The following is a 23,066-nucleotide window of genomic DNA, read 5'->3' as shown; positions in this document are numbered from 1 at the left end:
CATAAAATTGGGCAATAGCTGGAAGGCGTCATCTCCAACAAGGACATGAGGAGAAGCAATGTTGGTGTTTGGCAATAAAACAGCCGGTGGAAATCTGGCTTGGTTATTTTCGACTGCTTGACCAAATGAAGAGGACTTGAAAATTCCTCCATCAGAATGCGAGCCATATCCCCCCACGTCTACTACTAAAAACCGGTATTTTGCATCAACAACTGCCATCAAAACAATGGAGTTGAAACCCTGTCAAAAACAGAAGTATTAAATTGTGCAAATTTAGTATATTTATAGTCAAAATAATTAGTTACTTTGTAATTATAATCCAACGTTCCACTGTTTGATGGTTGCTGTATCATTACATGTTTGCCATCAACGGCCCCGCAACATGTAGGAAAATTCCATCGGTTTCGATATTCTGCTTCAGCCATACTCCAATTATTTTCAGTAGGTTGCTAAAGATAAAATTTTGACTTAGAAATATAATAGGCCAATATGCTATGAAGAATGACTTTACCGGTAAATACAAAGGCTGAAGTACATCCCAAAGCGCCTGACAGGTCTCTTTAACAATGTTATGTGTTGTGGTTTTACCGAGGCGAAAGGCGTATGCCATGGAATCAAATGAATCTCCAGTTGCCAAAAACCTTTAATTTAATATATTTTAATCAAGAACATTTATAAACAATATTTAATATTAAATAATAATAGCTTACCGTAATGTTAGAGCCAGTCTTTCTCCGGGAGATATTGGTTTTCGTCCTGGAGGATTCTTAACAATGTATGGCCTTACTAATTCCAAAAGTTTATCAAATAAAGTCGGTTCCATTCTAGTAAAATTAGAAAATTTCCGGTTGTCGGTTCGCCTCATTGTTTTCATCTAAAAATAAAAAGAAATTATTTAAACTGATTTCACCAAGTGTGATTAAAATTATACAAGAATATAACTACCAGAGTCCTATAGTGTCCTTCACTACTACGTTTTCTCCAAATAGGATGAACCCACCATCTCTTCTGTTTATATTTTTTCTTTGCATTTAACGTCAATTGATAATACAATTGAATTAAAAGTAATTGCCTTTGAATTAAAATACGCCGTCTTCTCGTAGTGATCGCCATTTTTGTTCTGAACTTTTCACCCGCGAGATAGAGAATTCCACGCCTATCACTATCACGTGATGTCGTTACAGGGCGATTGAAAATCTTTTCCCGGCGGGCTTGAAAACGACCTAGCCTGTCCGCTTTTGCTTTTCTCTCTCGCTGGAGCGCGGAGATGCAAAACGCGATTTTTTTTACTTTCAATCGTAAGCAAAAAGCGTATATTTTTGCTTGATTGAAAACGAGCCTTAAAAGATTGAGCTCAAGCTTGAAAATTTCAAGTTTACGCTTAAGCTCCAGGTCGGTACCATTTCCAAACTCGCTTTTTAAGTAGCTTGCGCTTGAAAATCGCGTCAAGCTTATATCTGTCGTGAGTAGATATTTGCTTGAGCTTAAACAGTTCAAGCTTGACGTCATAGACGTTTTGGCCAATGAGGATCAAATTTCATATGGCCAAGGCCCAAGTTTTTATAAATTCGGACTCGGAGTCTCGGATTGAGAAAGTCAAATCAAATGACTTACACAACGCGAATTGAAAGAATTAATTAAAAAGTAAGCAGGGAAATAAAGAAAAGGCGGTGGTGAAAGAAATATTTATCTAGTTATAAATAAGCCAGCAATTTGGCATAGACGAAGAAAATATAGTTACTGTGGAATGCCACTGCAAATTTATTGCAACTGAAATGAAATTCTCAAGTAGGTTCAATATAGCCTTTGAAAGTTTGAGGACACGTGTAAATCTATGTGTTTATTTTTGTTTGGCTTGAACTTTGAAATTAGTTGATAATACAACTGAATTAGCAACAAATTCCGTTTTATAAGCAAACGTCGTTTCCGCTGGTTGATAATCGCCATTTCTATTTCAGAATTTTTTGAACTGCTACGCGAGCTAAGCAGCTATTTTTAGATTCTTTGGAAACAGGTAACGCTTGTGCTCATACTTATGCTACGGCACAAGATGGCGCTAGTTATAGGAGCGCTTGAGAAGCGCGGATTTTGAAACGCTCAAGCTCAATCTTTTTGACTTTCAAGCGCGTTTGGAAACCCGCCTTAAGGCCAAGCAACAGGCGTATGCTTCATTTCAAACGTTAATATTAGTCAATTCTCTCAAGACGTTTTAATTGTTCTTTTTTAAAACGATGTAACGCTCAATAAGGCGAACAACTAACGTAGAAAATATTAAATATTAATTATATTTTTCAGGGATAGATTTAATTTTAGGAATGGAGAACGGTTAGTATTTACTTGGTCCGACTCATAGCCCAGTATAGAGCCCCTCCCTCCAACACGTAAAGAAAAATTTAAGTTATCTTATTGGCTCACTTAGACTACGTTTTGATGACGTTGCTGACGGGGACGTAGAAAAATACGTAATTCCTTTTTACCTCTGTCACTATGACCCGCCTCTTCTATCATACCCCTCCGTCCCGTGGAAGGGGTCCGGGACTTTGACGCGCGCCCAGACTACTCTGTTCTCCATTCTTACTTCTAAAATTAAATCTATCCCTGATTTCTTATAATATTTAAGTGTTAAAAAGCAGTCTATGTTTATACCTCTCCGTGTGACGTATGTCACGGAGAGGTTCTAATTTCGACATGTCAGTCTGTGTGTGTCTGTCTCTTGTTACACCCCAGGGGACCGCGTTCGCAGTTGGCAAATCGGGGCAAATGTGTTCTCAATTTCCGAACCGGAAATTTGGAAAATTGTATTCCTTTTGTAATGGCTATTACTACATTGTCTGTCTAACACCACCATCCTGTGGTCTTTTGTCCATCCCACGTGGACACCAGTCTGAACTTACTGGCTTCTAAACACCACCATCTTCTGGTCTTTTCTCCATCCCACTTGGACACCAGTCTGTTCTTACTGGCTTCTATCTCCATCATCATCGTTAAGGTTAAGATATTCCATTTTTCCATAATATAAAGTGAATATGTGGAAATATTTCTCATAATTACGATGTCTTTAGTATTTTTGTTGCATTAAAGCTCTGTCTCATTTTGATCACTGCCTTCTCTAATACTAGGCCTTGAAATGTACAACAGAAGCATTTTTTATGTGACATTTTGAATTTGCGCTTAGTAACCGTTAGATGGCTCATTTCTGAGGCGAATTTTCGCGATGACGAAAGTAAATTCGCACTGCGCAGTCTCGCATGACGTCACGTCTTTCGCTTATGGCGGACCAGGAAGGGAAATAAGGATTTTTTAAACTGGACTAAATAACCTTGTCCATGACCATTGACCAGGGCACATCGTCTGCTAAACTAGAGATGTGGATAATTAAAATATTGGAGATAATGTCTGTGTCCGAATTCAGCTGCCAAAGAAATCTCCTCCTATCTCTCCTAAGCTCGCTCATTGGGTAATCCAAATCAAACTTAAGGTATTTCATTGGCAGTGGCAGTTTTTGGGAAAAACTTAAGGGCTGTGATGGGTTGAAATTTCCATGCAGACGCCATTGACACGTGGCAAAACAAACACCAAATTTAAACTAGTATTTTTCGAACTCGGAAACCGTTCAGCATCATGAATCGGTTTATTGACCGGTTTTTGCTTTCTTTTTCGATACGAACTTAGCAGATTACACTTCGTCGTAGCTAACAATTTCCCATAGTTTTAAATTTGCCGCCGGTTTGAAACGTCCTTAAAGCGACATCTAGTGCCATTAGTGAAATCCTAACTTCCACCCCCCTTTTATTCCCATCGCAAGGCCTAGTATTAGAGAAGGCAGTGGAAATATAGTAGGTGGTAGGGACGAGTGCATTTTTACTTCTCCTGAGAGACAGGCTATAGAGAATAGGTATGTTGGTGATCCTCAAATATTGTTTCACTTCCCATTTTTACCTTGACCCTTTTATATTACACTAACCCCTCTTTGTTCGAGTCTCGGACGTTTATGTTTAGATAATATGGATGGGTTTCGCAACAAGAATCGAAGGCATCCATTTTCAAATTATAAAGATAGCATTATCTATTATTCCCTTTTGATGCTACACATTAATATCGCCATTTTTACTATACGGTAAGAAAAAGTAATTTTCAAGCCCGGTAATCAAAGACGTTAAGTTCTTACACACTTAATTCAGTTTCCCACTAAAACCGGTGTAATTTTGCTACTAGTTTAAGGTGGTATCGCGAGATCCCTATGGCGAAAATATCACAATAATACTTTTTTTGTTGTTCGGAGGAAAAAATTTTGCTATATAGTCCACTAACGTAATAACTATGGCTTTTTGGAATTGTCTTTTATCGAAAAGATTGTAACAATAAGTGATTTTGGCGATCTGATCATAAATAACTGATACGGAGAAAAGCGTATACATGTTAAATTCTAATAAAACACAATAGTGACAAAATTTAAGATGAATGTCTACTACAAAAAAAATGATTTGAATATTTTTTATGAAGCTTAAATTATAAAATATTATGGTAAAATTTTGCCGATTGATTAGATTTGCCGGTTAAGTTTTTACTAAGATTATTCAATCTCATAAAATGTCAGCTAAAATTGTTGTTTTGTTTAAATGAATAAACGTCTGAATAATTTTCAATTATTTGTAGTTAACCGTATTTTTCGATAAAAGCGATCAAAAACCCCGAGCCCTACTAAGGGCTGGATTATCTACAACACTGAGTCTTACCAACAAGGTGTCTGGCTGTCTAGGAAGTAGGAAATGCGGGCACGGCTGCAATGAGCTTGAGACCGCTTTCCACATTTGTCAAACTTGCCCGCTTTTTCAAGGAGCGCGGATGAAGAGACACAATATAATTGTGCGTATATTGTGCAGAAAGTCACTAAATACATAGGTGACAAGATCTTTAACTCCTGAGTGGAGCTGGAAAAATTGAGGTTAGATGGAAATGGAACGCGGCTCAGGCCAGATGGAGTTATCCTCTGCCCGGATAAGAACTATATTGTTGAGGTTGCCGTCCCTTGGGACTGCAATGAAGCTGCCCTCAACAAGGTGTACCAACAAAAGGTGGACACCTATGAGAGTCTTCGAAGAAAAATGACTTTTGAGAAAACTACTCAATTAATTCCCGAAATAATTGGAGCTAGAGGCTTGCTATTTTCCAGGACGGTCAGACACCTTAAGGAATTTGGAATCACGGACTTTCAACAGCGCTTCCTATCAAAAGATGCACTGGTCGGAGGTCTCTGTGTCCTCACCAAATTTAAGGCAATTTAACATTTAGTCTGTGTTTAAATAATAACTTACCTTTTTCTCTGATTACCAATTGGCTTTATATTATAATAACATAAAAAGAAAATTAAATTAAAACTAAAAACAAAACACACGTTTAACTTACCTATATATTTTAACCAGGTTAATGTTATAAAATAAATAATTAAATACTCACTAGTTTAGATGTCGTCGCGGCTATTTAATTATGAGTCGGACCTAGTGACGCAGGTCCAAATCTGAAAATAAGCAAATGCCTCGTCATCTAATTAGTGACTCGAATGAATGGATTAACGAGATTCCCACAGTCCCTATCTATCTACTGAGCGTTGAGTCAAGTTATTATTGGAAAGAAGCGCCATAATGGTACATCCGGTGTGCGAGCTCTACAAATCTACAAAACATTCATGTCCCTATCTGTCTGGCATGCGAACTTTCCGCGATACAGGGGTATATAAATCGCAAAACCTGTTCCTATCTACTATCGGTGCAGGGGGATATAAATAGAAACTAAACTTGTCCCTATCTACTATCTAGCGAAACCAGAGCCAATGGAACGGGCTTTGCTGAAACAGCGGGGAAAGAAGACCCTGTTGACTCTAGTCTCACTCTGTGAAGAGACATGAGAGGTGTAGCATAAGTGGGAGGTCGCTCGCGGCCGCCGGTGAAATACCACTACTTTCATCGTTTCTTTACTTACTCGGTGAAGCGGAGAGCGAACCGAAAGGTTCACCTTTCTAGCACTAAGCGCCGGGCTCTCGTGGCTCGGCGCTATCCGCTCCGAGGACAGTGTCAGGCGGAGAGTTTACTTGCTCTTATTGCCAGGTTTTCCAGGTTTATTCAACAGAATAATCTTTGCAGTTTTCCAGATCTTAGGGAAGCATCCGTATTGCAGACATGCATTGAAGAGGGCGAGGAAGAGATCAGCGCGGATGTCGTAAGTATGTTGGATAACTTCAATGGTGATACCGTCATGACCTGGGGAATTGCCCGTCGGCAAAGCGTAGATTGCTTCGGAAAGTTCACTACCAATTAAGGGAACGTCGTCTTCTGTTACTGTGGGAGCACGGCTCAAGTCTCGCATGCGTATGTGCCAGTCAGAATCCGTTTCTGGGTCATCTGATGGAAAAAGGACCTGATAAGTTTCGTGGACGGTTTGAGTGATTGTTCCAGACGGAGTCTCCAAGCCGAAAAGAGTGGGAACTGTTCTGCATTTTCTCGCTGCAAGCTTGTATGGGAGCGTGACTGGGTTACTAACTTCACAAGAGGAACAGTACGCCGCCCAAGAAGTTTGTTTCGCCTGGGTGATAGCCAATTTGTAACTGGCTAGTTCAGCTCAATAAAGCCGACTAAGTCGATCGCGCTCAGTGTGAAAAGAGAAGTTTTGATACCTTCTGCGTAGTGCTCTTCTTCCAGTGAATATTCAGTGTTGGCGACCACCAGGGAACTACAGAATGAGGTTTAAAACCTCTCCTCTTAAGGCACGCTTCACAGATAGCGCTTGTTTGAATACCTATGATATCGGCAAAATTTTCCACGTCCTGTGGTTGAGTAAATTCAGGGATTTCTAGAATATCCAGAGATTTTTTCGCGTTGGAGGCAAATAAATTCGGGAAGCCTTCACATGAGCAGTTCCCTTATAAGCGGATTTCATAATAGCGGTCCTCATAACAACAGTTCTCTAAATAGCGGTTCCCGAAATGGTAGTTTACCCATTACAGCAATTACCGATACAGCGGTTCTCGCAAACGCGGCGTACCGTTACAGCAGTTGTCTAAACAGCGGAAAAACAGATATGCGAAAAACCATAGTTGTTTATAATGGTGTAAGCTGACCCAGCTGGGTTATATGAACTCAAAAAGAACTAGGCCAGATATGGATAATGTCGTTAGGTTAAAGTTGATTATTTCAACTGAATAGTTTAGGTTAGATTAGGTTTTGTTTCGTTTGGTTAGACTTAGGTTAGTAATATTTTGGAAATGGTGCAACAATGTTACGCCTTTTCCAAAAAACTAATGTTTACAATTATCTACTTCCGAAATAAAATAACCATTCTCGAATTATAATATGCCTTTTCCAAAAAATAACTGTTTACATTATCTACTTCCAAAATAAAATAACATTTCTCGAATTATAATATGTCTTTTCCAAATTATTGTAAACTGATAACAGCCAGAAGAACAGTACAATATTTAAATGTACTTTTTTAAAAAAAATCATAAACACGATCCGTTAGTAGGTCACATTACTGACTAAATGATCACAGAAAAAGGTAGTTTTTGAAACCAACGAATACAACTGTATTGTTAAGAAATGCTCAAAACTCAACACAAACACTGCTAGTTCCCAAAACAGCAGCCGCTATTTCTAAAACCTTAGTTTTGAAAAACTACGCTGTTTTTTTGGAATCGCGGTTGCTATTTCGAGAACTGCTCTACAGGGAACTGCTCATATGAGGTACATCCAATAAATTACAGTGAGTACTGGACGTATTGTATATGTGAGTGGACTGTGTGTTGTTTGTATGATTTTAGTTGAGTTGGAATGTGACATATCTATGATCGCTGAGACTGTCCGTGTCATCCAGCACCGTTCAGTCTGAGATATGCGGTAGTAACTGGCCCGTGATAAGAGTAAGATGGATCGAACTACGTCCGTTACACGACGAGAAAGTTGGAGGGAAATCGGGATTGTTAACAACGTAAAGGTCCAGTAGATTAATGAAGTCGCTAGTAAAAAGCGTTCCGCCCGGGCACCCAATCCGTCCTCAGTTGGTACGTCGCCGGCCGCCTCTGCTGCGTCCGCAGTGACACTTTCTGCTCCGTCCTCAGTTCCACCTGCAAAAAAGGAAAGAAAGTTAGTTCCCCGTGAACCGACAACACACTTTGGATTTACCCCCTAGAGGGTTCCAACGCCTCCTCGGATGATCTTAAAAACCCAAATTCTTCATCACGTCGACCCAGCTAAGATGAAATTGGGATCACCAATGTTCGTTCTTGCCAAAATAACGGAGTAGTAGTAGTCTGCAACGATAAGACCGATGCCCAGGCTCTATCAAACTTCGATTCTAAGTCTGCAACTCAAAGACTCATTACATGCTGTTACCCCATCTAAATCTAACCCTAATATGATCATCCTGGACGTTGATAAACGATAAACGAGAAAGAGGATCATCTACAGAAGATTTTCTCCCAAAACACTTTTGACTTTCCTCAATTAAACATAACTGGTTAATTTGCGCTCAATGGCAAGTCTAACACTGTCAACTGGGTAATTGAATGCACCCCACGGCATTCATTGCACTGAAGAAACAGTGTAAAATTTACGTTTGTTCGACTCGTAACGTTGTTAAAGAGTTTCTAAATATTCCACGTTGTTTTAAGTGTTGTCTCTTGGGACATACTAAACAAACGTGTTCCAATTCCATTCAATTCTGTACGCTATGTGTCGAAGAACATAGTTTCCAAACATGCACAGCGACTACCTTATCTTGTTGCCGTTGCTGCACTGCTAACAATTTATACAAAACCAATTATGACACGGCTGATGCTTGCGTGAACTAACAATGTCCAACTTATCAACGTGAACTTTCCCTTAGAAGGTCCCACACTAACTACACTCCAAATCCAGATACTCATTCTTCTACTACTGTCATCTCCCACGATGAATAACAACCAAATTATCAAGCTTGCTCAAATAAATATTGGCCATGACAACTTTGCCACTACTCTTCTACGACAGTTCAGTTTAGACAATAAACTTCACATCATTCTTATATCCGACCCATATCTTGTTGCTGGGAAAATCGCTGGCTTAACCGTCACCTCCTGTGTTTTTGCTCATCCTGAACACCCTAAATGTGGTATTGTTATTTTTGACCGCACCATTGATGCTCTGCTTCTTCAAAGTAGCTCTGATATGGTTACCATTAAACTAAGATTTCTTGGCTCGATTCTTCGTGTCACTAGTGTCTATGCTACCCCGACCTGTAATTTTGAATTATTTCTGCACAATCTTGGTGCAACTATCACAGATTTTGGCCCCGACAACATGCTGATCGGCGGCGATTTCAACGCCAAGCATGGCCTCTGGGGATCTCCTTTTTCAGATCCCAGGGGTCTTGCTGCAGTTGACAACGTTAACGGCTCCAACTTCTATGTTCTTAACGATCCCTCCTGTGACCCGACTTTTGACGGCCAAGGTCAGTTATATAGGCCTCACGCTCACAAGTTTAGACACCGCTGCACATTTTTCTGACTGGAGCATCCCTAATGATGTTTCCATGTCCGACCATCGATTGATTTGTTATTCTTACTAAACCACTCCAGCTACCCATCAGTATAATACTGGTTATAACCTTCGCAATGTCGATTGGCTGCAGTTTCAGCGGCCCTGGAAGGACCTGACAAAGTTCTTTTGTCGACCACTGATGAAGTTGACATGTACGTTCCTTCCCTCACCAACTGCCTCTCTCAGCTATGTGCTCAAAATCTAAAAAAAATCATCAAATCCTGCTCACAAAACAGTACCTTGGTGGTCTACCTCATTGAATATTCAACGAAAGCTAGTTAATGCGCTTCGCCGCCGGTATCAACGATGTGCAAATCCCTTTGTCCGTCCCTAATACCAAAGTACTTATAATAAAAACTTGACAAATCTACAGATCTTTTCGAATTTAATAACTACATCACAGCCAAACTGCCTAGGTTATTTTTCGCCTCCCAATATTTCCGATTTTAAAATGTAAAAATTTAAAAGCTCGATTATTAAGATTACCGAGCATTTGAACCACATAGAAACAAATGTTAGTGGAAAATTACCCTATTATCCCTTAAAAAATTCTTGTTGATACTCTTTTTTCTCGATCTTATATTGAGAGCAAATACTTGCGTAAATAATGTAGAAAAATATTTTTGGGCAAATGAAATTTTGGTTAAAAAAACTAAGATAAGAATTTTTTCAAATAATTGATGTTTTATAATCATGTTTTGAAAAGAGAAAATTTGAATATCTGTTACTTCAGACAATTCATGTTCTACACTTATCTTTTACTTTTTTGCGTCTTTGTTTACAATGACAGTGAACAGTAACCAGAGTCCACACATTAAAATTCTAATATTTTAATTATTCACTTCTTTAGCTTAGCAGACGACGTTCTCTGGTCAATGGTCACGGAGTAGTTTATTTATTCCAAGTCAGGAGGGTCGCTGGCCTAATGTCCAGTTTAAAAAAATCCTTATTTCCCACCCCGACTCGCGCTACAGCGCAAGCAGCCTGCGACGTGTTGCGCGTGATCGAGTAGGCTATGCTCCGGGCAAAAGAATCTTCAGTTCAGCGTTGTAAATAAGGCGGTGGCACAGGGAAAATGACCAGTTTAAAAATTAAATCGGAGGGGGAGCAGTGGTCCACGGGACCACTCATGAAATTCTAGGGTAACCAGGTTCCAGACATTATCTCAACTATTTTAATTACCCACTTCTTTAGTTTAGCAGACGCCGCGCCCTGGTCAATGGTCATGGACCAGTTCATTTATTCCAGGGCAGGGGAGGTCGCTGGCCCAATGTCTAGTTTTAAAAAAATCCCTATTTCCCACCCTGCTTCAGTTGGGAGTCCTGGAGCTCCTAAAGACCAGAGATGCATATGTTGTGAGATGATGATGTTGTGTTAGATACAGCCTGGCAGCCCGGTATTGGTTTACTTCTAAGTCAGCTGGGTTTTCACCTTTAAAAGTTAATACAGCCCTTTGAATTTAAATAATTAGAAATGAGAAATGTTATTAAATGAATGAATCTATACGGTTGCAGCTGTGTCGAAATGAGGGCAATTAAATGTGTGTCTTTTATATTTAGCTCTGATAATTTCAGAAACTTAATAAAAAATTGTGTTACGTATTTAACTGGAATTTATTTTAATTAATTTATCATTTAACCAGAATTGATTTTAATTAATTTAAGAATAAAGTGCTATAAAATAAAAAGCCCGAGAATGGTATCCTCTTAAAAGCAGAACTTCGGCCCATAAACGTAAGTTTGAAACAATTTTTTGTAACGTACACTTGCGTCTAAAAAACATCTATTCCCAATAATTTCTGAAACTTTGACTTCTTTGAGAAGGATTAATAGCAGAACCGCCTAACAGTGTGTTACATATTTAACTAAAACTGAAAATAATATCATTTAATTAAACATTGTGTTATAAAGGACTTTCAAAAAACACAGCCACAAATTAGAAGAGCTACCTCGGTATGTCGAAATTGAGAAAACGTGTTAGAGATCCAATGGACAGCAATGGTTTTTACCTTTAATATAGAATTTGAATTTAAATAATGCAAATGTAAAATGTTATTAAATGAAAGAATCTATACAGTTCTGTTTATTATAATTTCCCTTGAAAAATTATAGTCATCGGAGGTTTCAATATTAAGGTGTAAAATATACCTCTAAATCTTATTAATGTGTCCTAGCTGTCACAAATAACACTGTAGTAATTGATAGATCTACCAGTAAGAGTAATAATTAATTTGTTTATAATTTATTTGGACCTACCGACAGTATTCGTAATGTCTGGCTTTTATCCCAAATAACCGAAGATGATGTTGCATATAACATCAACAATTCAACATAACGCTATTTTGACCGAGGCTTAGCGAAATTGCTTATGCTTAATAACTTGTGATTTTTACGTTTTGTAAGTAATTCTATTATTCTAGTAAATTTTAAAGACATTTTTCTTACGAAAATAATACAAAATCATACCTAATTGGCCTCCAGATTAAGTCCAATTCCAAAATTTTGGTTTTAAGTGGCCGCTCTCTAACGCGATGTTTTTCTTGCTTAATCTCCCACTAACGGCGTGAATCATGACAAAAACGCCGTAAGTCCAATATAAAAAGTTAGGGCTAAAATGCGTGTCTTTGAAAGTGGTAAAACGCCGTAACTTCAATACCCAAAACATCGTAACTAGTAGTATGAGTTTATAATGATAAAAATAAATACTTAAACTTAATTGATCTTAATGAAACTAAGAGAAGGCACATCTATGGACTGTTATCTTTCATTTAAGATGGTTCCCAAACGTAACGAATAAATAGTTTTCTTTATGTACCTGCTGACATAACCCTCATTTTTATAAAATTCCCATGTTATGTCTATGGAAGAATATTGTATCTTTCACCAAATGTCGGATTCATTTTATGAATTCTAAAACCACCCTTAGCAACTTCATTCTTTAAAGAATTAACTATTAAATGGATCTTTTTAAAATTTTAACTACAAAATAGGGGCCCGAATTTTAGTTCACTGGTAAAATTTCAAAGCAGCAAACACAATTCGAAAAACGATACGGCCAATCAAAAAACCCTCCTTATGCATTAGAGGCAGTATGAAGTATAATCTAAGAGAGCGACCGCTCTCCTAGAATTAATGTCCAATTCAAATCATAGCCGTATTGGTTTATAACGGTGTAACGTATCTTATTTCATACACTTGTTGAGCAAAATGGTTAATTTTAATCATATCAATTTAAATATTCAAGAAAAGGTGGTCAATAAAACACCCCAAAAATATTTATTTACATCCTTATCAGTACCATAACGAAAATTTGGCGGGAAATTAAAAAAAGCACGCTTGTTTACATTCAAGTTCACTGACAGATAAACATAATTACAACAACTCCCAATGTCGCAAACTTTAATGAATGATAAGAGATGTTGATACATGCCTCGGGTTGTACACATTGGCAATGGATTTACACAGTGTACTTTCCACATGTCGTAAACTTTAAGTTAAACTTCAAGTAAACCCTTTATCGTAACTAGAGATATTTCAAAATATTAGCTTTATCAATGTGAAATACAGTTATCTTTCACTCGTGTATAAAAGGTCCGACACCCCCAAAGATAAAATCATTTTACAGCTAACCACGCTCTCTCCAAGTGAAATACTCTATACAGCAGGACGACAAACTATAATGTAAGTACTTTTATTATTGTTATTTATAACTTTAATATTTACTTATTTAGATGTAAAAGTCTGAAATTATTCCAAGTTTTTATATTAAGGACTTTAAATTATATGTTGTAGTTCCTAAATTTATTATGAACTAATAGTTATGTTTTAGGAAAATAAGAGTTTAAATCTGATGAATTTAACTGAGTAATCTCCATATTTCTATTTAGGGGCTCTACAAATTTCTTCGAAATATCTTCAACCAAGTCCATCTCCGTTACACCTGACTGCAAGGTTAGACTGGGTTTGACTGACGACTCAACTGGAATCACGTTGACTGAGGAAGAATATTACGAACTCTATGGAATGCGGGAGAAGATCACCAACTATTTCCAGAATGATGACGCGGAGGAAAAAGGTGACGTCCTAAGGCATCGTTCTCTATATCCTCCAAACGTACTCGTGCCACAAAGCAATCTGAGAAGAGAAACCTTGCCACCTGCTCGTCCTGCTTGCTAACTGTTGACGACACTCACAAGTCCTTTCAGTGTGAGGCCTGTTTCTCATGGTGCCATATTGCATGTGTTAATGTGTCTAAGTGTTATTTGACCTACATAGTAGCCACCCATGTGACAAGATTGTGTTCTTCTGTAATGTTTGCATTGCAACCCTCTCTTCTATCTCTGACACACTCGTCTCCACTAAACAAGAACTAACCACTTTATCAGCGGACTTCACTACCTTAACCTTACTCATGATTTTCACCAAATCAAAACGATAGACTTACCGCCACTGCAAGCTTAGAATGAATTCATCACTCAAAAACTTGCCTTCATAGATGAACTTTCTGCCAAACTCGTCTCCACCAACCAAGAACTTGCCACTTTATCTATGCACTATACAACTCTGGCTACAAAACTTGTCAACCTTACTTTCGACTCCAACCAAAACTCAATGGATGAACATTCCCCCTCCTCGTTACCCGGCATAACATCACACCACCTACAGGAGGCCCTACAAACCCTCAAGGACTCAGTTCCTTGTCGTTCTGAATTTCAAGAGCTTGAAGGTCAACTTAACTGTCTCCGAGCTGTAGCTAATAACTTCACCATCTCTTAGTTCAATCATGGAAGAAATGGACTCCCTTAAATCTTTCTCCATCATTCTTACAGAACAAGTTGAGGCCCAGAGTGATGAGATTTCCTCTCTAAAAGTAAGCCATCATCAGCCTCAGGAGCAAAATAATTCTCCTTCTATGGTACGGAGCTCCCATGATGTGGCCCTCTCCTCCAGCTTTTCTAGTCAACCTCAAGCTAATGAGAGGCATACAGATGTTTCAAAGCCCATATTGCCTGATGTCACTAATCACATAATGCGTTGCTCTTTGGGGTACCGGACACTGATAACTACATAGAAGACTGCTGGTTCTCTTATAGAATTCTCCAAGACTTGGCATTTTCTCATTCTCAATGCGAACGCATTCTGGTCACGCGTCTTGGTCGCTATCGCCAGGGCTACAACCGTCCATTGCGTCTCAAGTTCCAATCTGTCTCCCATCGCCAGTATTTTGTGAGAGGAGTTAATAATTGAAGACACCATAATGATTTTGCTGATACCGTAACCCCTGATCGTACTGCTGAACAACGTGACGCTCATCGACGCTTGGTTGCTGAACTCCGTGAGCGCCGTTCTCACGGGAAAGTTGGTTTCTTTATCCGTCAGGGCCAAATAGTGAAACCTGACTTTGACTCCATGCATCTGCAGCCCACACCACCTCTCGTCACTGTTTTACAAGCACCTTTTTCGTTCCCAAACAGCTCATGCATCACCTACCCGAAACAATTTCTACCAGCGTTCTCTTCACCTCCAAAAAACTAGTTCCAGCATCCCCTCACTTCCCCTAAACTCTTCCGGAACCTCTCAGCCTCGAATCTAAAAATTACGGTATTTAACGCCCAAAGTCTTTATGGAAAACGAAGTGAACTTTTGGCCCTCTCAAAAGTATGGGATGCTGACTGCATCTGCATCACCGAAACTTGGGCTTAAGCGCACCTTGATGATGCAGTTTATAACCTACCTGGATATGCTACTCTTCGTCAAGATCGAACTGACGGTAACGGGGGTGGAATTATTATCTATCTACGTACCTCCCTCAATTACCACAAACTTAGTATTCCAACATCTTACGATGAATATTTATGGGTTGAACTACGTGATTACGACTACTGCCAGGGTGACTACGTCCTGCTTAACACCCTTCTTTCCAACATTGATGCATGGACGTTCTTCAAATCAACCCTTTTTAATTCTAAATCTAAATCAATGCTGCTTTATGATCCGGCTACTAAACGCCCATCGCGGTTGTGGATTCCCGTTGCGACGAAACATGCAGTCCGTAAAAAAGAACGTCTCTGGAGAAAGCTTAAACTTGCCAACCGTACTAGTTATCAGTCGCTCTATGATCACTACCAGCCCCTCTACAAGGCCCAGATGAAACTCGTGAAGACGCTCCTATCCAATGCCAATGCTAAGGCCCATGCTCGTAAGCTACGCTCCGTTAAAACAAATCCTCGAGCATTCTATCGTTTTGTAAGAAAGCAGATACGTAGTCCACCTACTCGACTAAATATCAAGTTACCGGATGGAACGAAAACTGACTCTACTCTACTTATGGCGAAGAATTTAAATACAACCCTTGTTAAAAACTTTAATTACTCCCCTGCTGACCTAACAAGTTTACCTCAACCTCAAGTGCCCGATGATGGATTTCTGTCCTACTATTCGTGACATTCACTTAATTCTAAATAACTTAGATATTAAAAGCGCCTCTGGTCCTGATGACATTCCCAACAGACTCCTAAGAAATTGCGCTTCAACCCTTTCCCGCCCACTGCACATTCTATTTACAACCTCTCTTTCTGAAGGTGCTCTTCCCTCTGATTGGCGTATGGCTCACGTTACTCCCATCTTCAAGGGTAAGGGTAATAAAAGTGATGCCTCAAATTATCGACCCATTAGTCTGACCTAGGCGATATGTAAGGTCTTAGAGAAATGTATCCATTCCGCCCTTTTACTACACGTGAATCCCTACCTTAGTCCAGTTCAACATGGCTTCTTAAACAATAGATCGGTAGAAACCAATCTTTTGTCCGCCTTTTCCACCTGGCTTGAAGCCTTTGATCGCGTTTGTCGGGTGGATGTTATTTATCTTGATATAGCCAAGGCATTCGACTATGTTCCCCACCATCGCCTCTTGGCCAAGTTGCGCGCTTTTGGAATAGACAATAACATCTACCATTGGATCGAGTCCTACCTTCTCCACCGTACCCAAGCACTTAGGGTGGAGGATTCATTAAGTGATTTCCTTCCTGTTGTCAGTGGGGTTCCTCAAGAGAGTGTCCTGGGTCCGTTGTTATTTCTACTTTACATTAATGATCTACCTGATGTACTCTCCTCTCAGCTGGGTTTGTTTGCTGATGATCTTAAGATCTTTCGTCTGATTCGATCCTATGATGATATTCTTTGCCTTCAATCAGATCTAAAAAAGCTGGCGACTTGGTCAGAAATCAATGGTTTATCATTTAATGAACGAAGATCTATGGTTTTAACAATACAGAAAAGCAAATCTGACCCCAAACCCTGTTAAAGGAGTGTGAAACTTGATTATAAAAACAGGTATCCCAACAGTAAGTGATTTTTGTATCCCATTCATTTTATAATTTTTTGAGGCCCATAGAGTAAATTCTTTGTATCTCCTAATGAAAAGGAGAGAGCTGATCTGCTGGCATCATAAGCGAAAATATTTTTATTTATACTTCACATTGATTAAAAATGCCCCATCCCCCTCTGAAACTGTTATCGGTTTTGAAAATTTCGTTCCATTCTCGGGATTTGGAGCCTAGTAAACGAGGTGTGGGTCTTCGAAAGAAATTTTTGTGAAACGAATAGGAATCATAAACACTAAATAGAAGGACTAGAATTACACTGATGACGCTATGCGTAATTTAATAAGGCTCCAAACTCGAAGTCTAACGAGATATTTGACGTTCCTTGTGTGTTGCTAGAAACTTGTGAGAACAGTCTAATTCACAGATAAAGATACTTTTGAAATAGGGTCTAATTTGCATTCACGAGTGATTAGTAACTCAGCAACGACCAAGTGAGGTGAAAACTATCGGTATTCCGGTACGCGAGTACCAGAAAGAAATAACACGATGGGTAGTAATTGCACCGCGTAATAATTGACCGTAGTGTAATTTTAATTGTGGGAGAGCTAGGCGCGTTACGTTGATATCAGTATTCCGGACTGAAACAAAATACTGAGTCGAATTGAAACGTACGTCCTTAATTGAATTTTAATTGTTTGAATTGAATCGCGATAATTTGAAATAATTGATGCGCTTTTTTTTAAACTTTATAAAAAACTAACTTTATTTTGTAAAAAAAAGACTGAATTTAACCATATTGCTAAAGACTTTAACAATAATTGAGTCTTACCTCGTCCGAAAATTGGGAATTGGGGACTCATAAAAATTGTATCAATTGAACGGGAATTGTAAAAATTGTGTTTTTTAAATTGGAAACGAGAACCTTTTATAAGTTTCTGAGAGAGGGGGACGCTCGATTTTGAAAGCTTCGACCAATCATCTACGGGCTTTTTGGGGTATTGCGACCATGGCTGATAGTGAACTACCAATTAGTTACGAGCTTTCTTGGGTATTTGCGAGCGTGCCTCTCGCTGTTGTTGACAAAATTCTAGAAGCGTGCTTCTTTACAATAACATGTTTTTCTTCACAGTTTAAATTTTCTATTCTTTACAATTGAAAATTTCGGTAAAAAATATTTTTGTTTTTCTTAATATTAGACTTATTTTTTACTAGCATGTTCTTTTTTTAAGGCCTTTTTTTAACTAAATTGAGTTTTTTAATTTTAATTATTGAATGTTAGACGTAATTTTAATTTTAGGCTTAATTTTAATTTTTAGATTTCAGAATTTTAGAGACGCTTTGTGTATTATTCAACATGAGAAAGATGGTATGAATTTTCCCTTGCCCATCGACTAGTGATAACTATCTATAGAACACGAGCCATTCTAATTTTGATTTAAACATAACATGATTATCTCTCATCCCCACCGGGTATGACTTCTGTTCCATTCCTTATGCCTATTGTCCATGATAGGACCGGTTAGAAAGAAAACATTCTTTTCTCATTCGTGGGGGTGAATAATATGAAGTAATCCTTTAGTATCGTCCATTTCTCGTCCATTGTCGGCTACCATTAAGATTTCAATGGCGGACCTCTCGGAAAAACTATTCACTCACTCACGTGACCCAATAAATTCTAAGAGGAAACTCAAGAAACTTCTATTCGCTTCTTCGGATTATTTCGAAAAAGCCAACAAAAAATAAAATTTTGCCCAGTTTTTTGTGCAGTAAGTAGCCTGTAGAGTGGAGACTTGGGCGCGGCGTGTCAGACGACAGAAGTGTTGCATTCACGAAATTGTAGCGTTGGCAACTGGAAAGGAAAATTAAGTTTGCCTATGTGAATATTCCCTTATTTCCTGAATGGTTCCAGGTTAGAACGCATTAGTGACCATCGGGACCTAGGCGTCATTGTTTCTTCTGACCTATCCGCCACCAAACAGTGCGCCAAGCTTGCGTCCCGCGCCAGTAGCGTTGTCGGGGCTCTTAGCCGAAATTTCTCGTACCTCGACCAGTCCTCCCTTACCCTCCTCTACAACCAACTTGTGCGACCCATATTTGACTACTGCTCCCCGATTTGGCGACCACATCTCGTTAAGGATTATTCATCCCTAGTCTCCATCCAAGCACGTGCCTCCAAGATCCTCCCTGCCCTGCGTGGGGTTCCTCGAGACCTTCGACTTGAAGAGTTGGGCTGGCCTTTCATCCACTCTCGCTGGGATACCATTGACCTCATCCTCCTATTTAATATCCTCTCCGATCCCACCCAACCTTACTTTGAAGCTAATCATTCCTCCACGCGCGGTCACTCTCGAAAACTTTACATTAAACGTCCACGACTCAACGTCGTTAAACAGTCATTTTTTACCGGGTTTGTTCCCTTATGGAATTCCCTTCCCAATGATATTATTAATTCGACCTCTGTCAAATCATTTAAACTTAAGCTAAAAACCCACCTCTCAAATATGTAACTGTTCTTAACTCTGATGTATACTTTAATTTTTCAATCTGGCCCATACCTACCAAATATGTCCCTGTTTCCTTGGTACTATTATAGTCAAATTTTAAATATGCCTCAAGGAGCTGCTATGGCCTGCGCCCTAGCTCCACAAAAAACCAGAAAAAGAAAAAAGAAAAAGAAAATTCAGTGTGTTTTGTTAGACACCACCGAAAGCGCGGTCAAGTTTTGAACTGTAAATGCCGGACTCTTTCATCAGAGGTCGCGGTATTGCAAAACTAAAAGTGTAAAGTTTTTCTTGTTGACTCATGTTTCAGTCTTTTTTCTCTCTTTCGTTCGTTGGTAATAAAACTACTTCTGTTTTTGTATTGAACCACGCCAGTCGTATTATTTCTAGGCTTAGCTCGTTTCATTTTCTAACAGGTTATGGGCTCGCGACGATTTCATTAGCTCACAATTAGTTGAAGTTTAAGTTAACGTTAAGTTAATTAATAAATTGCTGCAAAAGACGGAAAACAAACGAGTGAGTTATAACGAAGGGTTTAGAAAGTTAGGGCACGTTCATAAAGAAACAAAGAACAATGACGACTCCAAATGACGAATTCAGAATAACAAGATTGTCGGCGGATAAAGCAAATTATCATACTTGGTCGATACGGACTAAAGCGGCGTTGATAAGTAAAGCTGTCTGGGAGGCCATAGATCCAGGATATGGACCAGCAATGACTGTTGCCGAAAGGAAAGTAAACGAAAAGGCACTTTCTTTCTTATACCTCGTAGTAGAAGACAATTATTTAGACGATATTGGGAGTCATGTTAGGGCTAAAGATGCATGGCAAACGCTTGAAGATATGCATACTAAATACGGTTTACTACATGTATTGCAATTGTTGCGAGATTTTTTAAATATCAATAAGAAAAAGGATGAAAAAATTCAACTGTATCTGGGAAGAATCATGGACCTACACAGACGACTAACATCATGTGGATATGGTTTTCAAGACAAAGAAGTAGCTTTAGTCATGCTGATGGGATTACCAACGTCCTATGAATCCCTTATTCTGACCTTGGAACATGACGTAAACAACATCACAACACAAATCGTAAAGGCACGTCTTGCAGTTGAAGAAAAAAGACAAGACAGAAGAGAAGAAGAAAGCAATAATAGCGCTGAGGAAGCAAACTTGAGTAAAGCGTTTATATTGCGCAACAGAGAAGAGTTCGCAGGTAACAAGAAGAAACAACACAAACAAACCAGTGTGAAGAAAGCTGGAGGTCAAGGCACTGTCAGACACGTTACATGCTACTGTTGTGGTAAGTTTGGCCACATAGCAAAGGAATGTCCTGATGTCGAAGAAAAGGGACAGAAAAATGTAGCAAAGAAAGCCACTAAGTTGGAATCTCACAAAGCATTGTGTTCGGGCAACCGGAAAGTAGACGACACTAACAATAACACATGGTTTCTTGACAGTGGGGCGACTGACCACATGTCATCACAAAAGCCGAAGATGACGAATTTCTGCGACTTCAAATCGAGCGTAGCAGTTGCTAATAATGAGTCAATATCAGTGGAAGGAAAGGGTACTATGGAATTCAAACCGAAAGCCGAAACAGACGCATATATCATCAGGCTAGAAGACGTTTTATATGTTCCTGACTTAGACGGTAATTTGATGTCTGTCGGACGAATCGAAGAGATGGGTTACTCCATAGAATTTAAAGATGGCAAGGCTTCTATCAAAGAGAAAGACGAAATAATTCTAACTGCGGAGAAGGTGGGCCGCCTCTACAAAATAGAAGAAGAAATCGTATCCCCCCTTATATAGCTGGCGAAAGCTTCTGATAAAGCAATATGGCATAGAAGATTGGGTCATCTTCATGACGACGCCTTGAAACACTTGTTGAAAGAAGAGGTTCAAGGAACATACGAAGAAGACGAACGTTGCGAAACTTGCATGTTGGGAAAATTTAGACGAAAGCCGTTCCCAGCAGGACAAGCAAATAGAGCAAAACGACCCTTAGAACTGATTCATTCTGATGTGGTTGGCAAGATACAACCTCAATCAAAGGGAGGTGCAAACTACGTCGCCACCTTTATTGATGATTTTACACGTCATACATCAATATTTTTCATGAAAAAGAAGACCGAAGTTCTTGAAAACCTCCAAGAATATAAGGAACGCTCAGAGAACGCCCTGGGATTGAAAATTGGAACGCTAAGAACCGACAACGGCGAATATATTAGCAAGCAGTTCGACGACTACTTGGCAAAGTATGGTATCGTGCGTCAGTTAACGTTCCTTGGCACTCCTCAGCAAAACGGTGTAGCTGAAAGAATGAATCAAACCCTCATGCACATGACGCGATGTCTATTGATTGAATGGAAATTACCGAAGTATTTCTGGGCCGACGCGATGAACACTGCATGCTACCTTCGCAATCGATGCCCATCAAAGGCAATAGACAACAAGATTCCAGAAGAACTATGGTTCGGAAAGCCCATAGAACTGAACCACTTAAAAACATTTGGTTGCAGAGTCTTGGCTGCACGAAGTAAACTGGACAAAAGGGTTAAACTTGATCCAAAAGGAGAAGAAACAGTTTTACACGGGTATCCACAAGATGTAAAAGGCTATAAACTCTGGAACCCGGAAACTGACAAAGTTTTTGTGAGTAGAGACGTCGTATTCGATGAATTAATATTTCCTCTAAAGAAAAAAGAAGCACTGCGTTCACAAAATGAAGAGCAAGACGTCGACGAAGTCATAATATTCGGAGAAGAAAAATCGGAGGACAAAAGTACTCAAAACGAAGACGACGCAAATGATATGGACATGGAAAACGTACCATCGCAAGATGAATCTCAGCAAGAGAAGGTATCAACACCACTGGAAGACATCTTGATACATCCCGTAACGACGCAAGATCCGAAGACAGACGCGGGAGCAAGCAAGAAGAAAAACAAACGAAAGAAGACCAACCCCAACATCGACCCTCCGAGAAGATCAGAGAGGATAGCTGCTCAGAACAAAAAGTGTTACACAGCTAAGCGCAAAACCGGATCCTCTTACCGCAGGACAGGCAATGAGAGAAGAAGATGCCAAAGACTGGAAAGATGCCATGGAAACGGAACTTGGTCATCTTCAGGATAACCAAACGTGGCAATTAGTACCACGACCTACAAATAGGACGGTAATTGGATCAAAATGGGTATTTAAAAAGAAATATGCAGCTGACGGCACCTTGGAGCGCTACAAAGCTAGGTTAGTAGCTAAAGGATTTTCCCAAATCCCTGGCAAAGACTATATGGACACCTACGCACCCGTTTTGAAAATGAAGTCACTGAGAATACTCGTGTCCCTCGCAACAAAATGGAATTGGCAAATACGACAGTTAGACGTCACAACAGCGTATCTCAATGGAACACTCCAAGAAGAAATTTACATGGAGCAACCAGAAATGTTCCATGAAACCGGGAAGGAAGACTGCGTTTGTTTGTTAAAGAAAACCATATATGGTTTAAAACAAGCAGGACGAGAATGGAATGATTGTTTCGACCGATTCCTCAAAGAAACAAGTTTAACTCGATCGAAAGCGGACCCGTGTATTTATTACAATCTAGAAGACGGAATACTCATCGGTGTTTATGTCGACGATACCCTAATGATCGTAAAAGACG

The 23,066-nt window shown here is 39.3% G+C and overlaps 2 protein-coding genes across 2 annotated transcripts; one reads left to right on the top strand and one right to left on the bottom strand.

Annotated features, from left to right (window-relative positions):
* Positions 1-218: 218 nt before the first annotated feature.
* LOC149649058 (uncharacterized) lies at positions 219-1,113 on the bottom strand. Its single transcript, XM_089849418.1, has 4 exons — positions 946-1,113; positions 711-874; positions 512-641; positions 219-449 (listed from the first exon to the last, which is right to left on the bottom strand). The coding sequence occupies exons 1-4, from the start codon at positions 1,111-1,113 to the stop codon at positions 219-221; spliced, it is 693 nt and encodes a 230-aa protein (XP_089705544.1).
* A 12,078-nt stretch (positions 1,114-13,191) lies between these two features.
* On the top strand, positions 13,192-19,758 carry LOC149649057 (uncharacterized). Its single transcript, XM_089849504.1, has 3 exons — positions 13,192-13,249; positions 13,456-13,643; positions 14,064-19,758. Coding segments are annotated over exons 1-3 (471 nt in total). The 5' UTR covers positions 13,192-13,247; the 3' UTR covers positions 14,345-19,758.
* Positions 19,759-23,066: the final 3,308 nt, after the last annotated feature.

Source organism: Phalangium opilio, unplaced genomic scaffold, assembly GCF_054372755.1.
Source record: "Phalangium opilio isolate 3A_F unplaced genomic scaffold, DU_Popi_V2 ptg000088l_1, whole genome shotgun sequence".
NCBI lineage: Eukaryota > Metazoa > Arthropoda > Arachnida > Opiliones > Phalangiidae > Phalangium > Phalangium opilio.
Note: the sequence above shows the minus strand (reverse complement) of the source record. Positions and strands in the feature narration are given on the sequence as shown.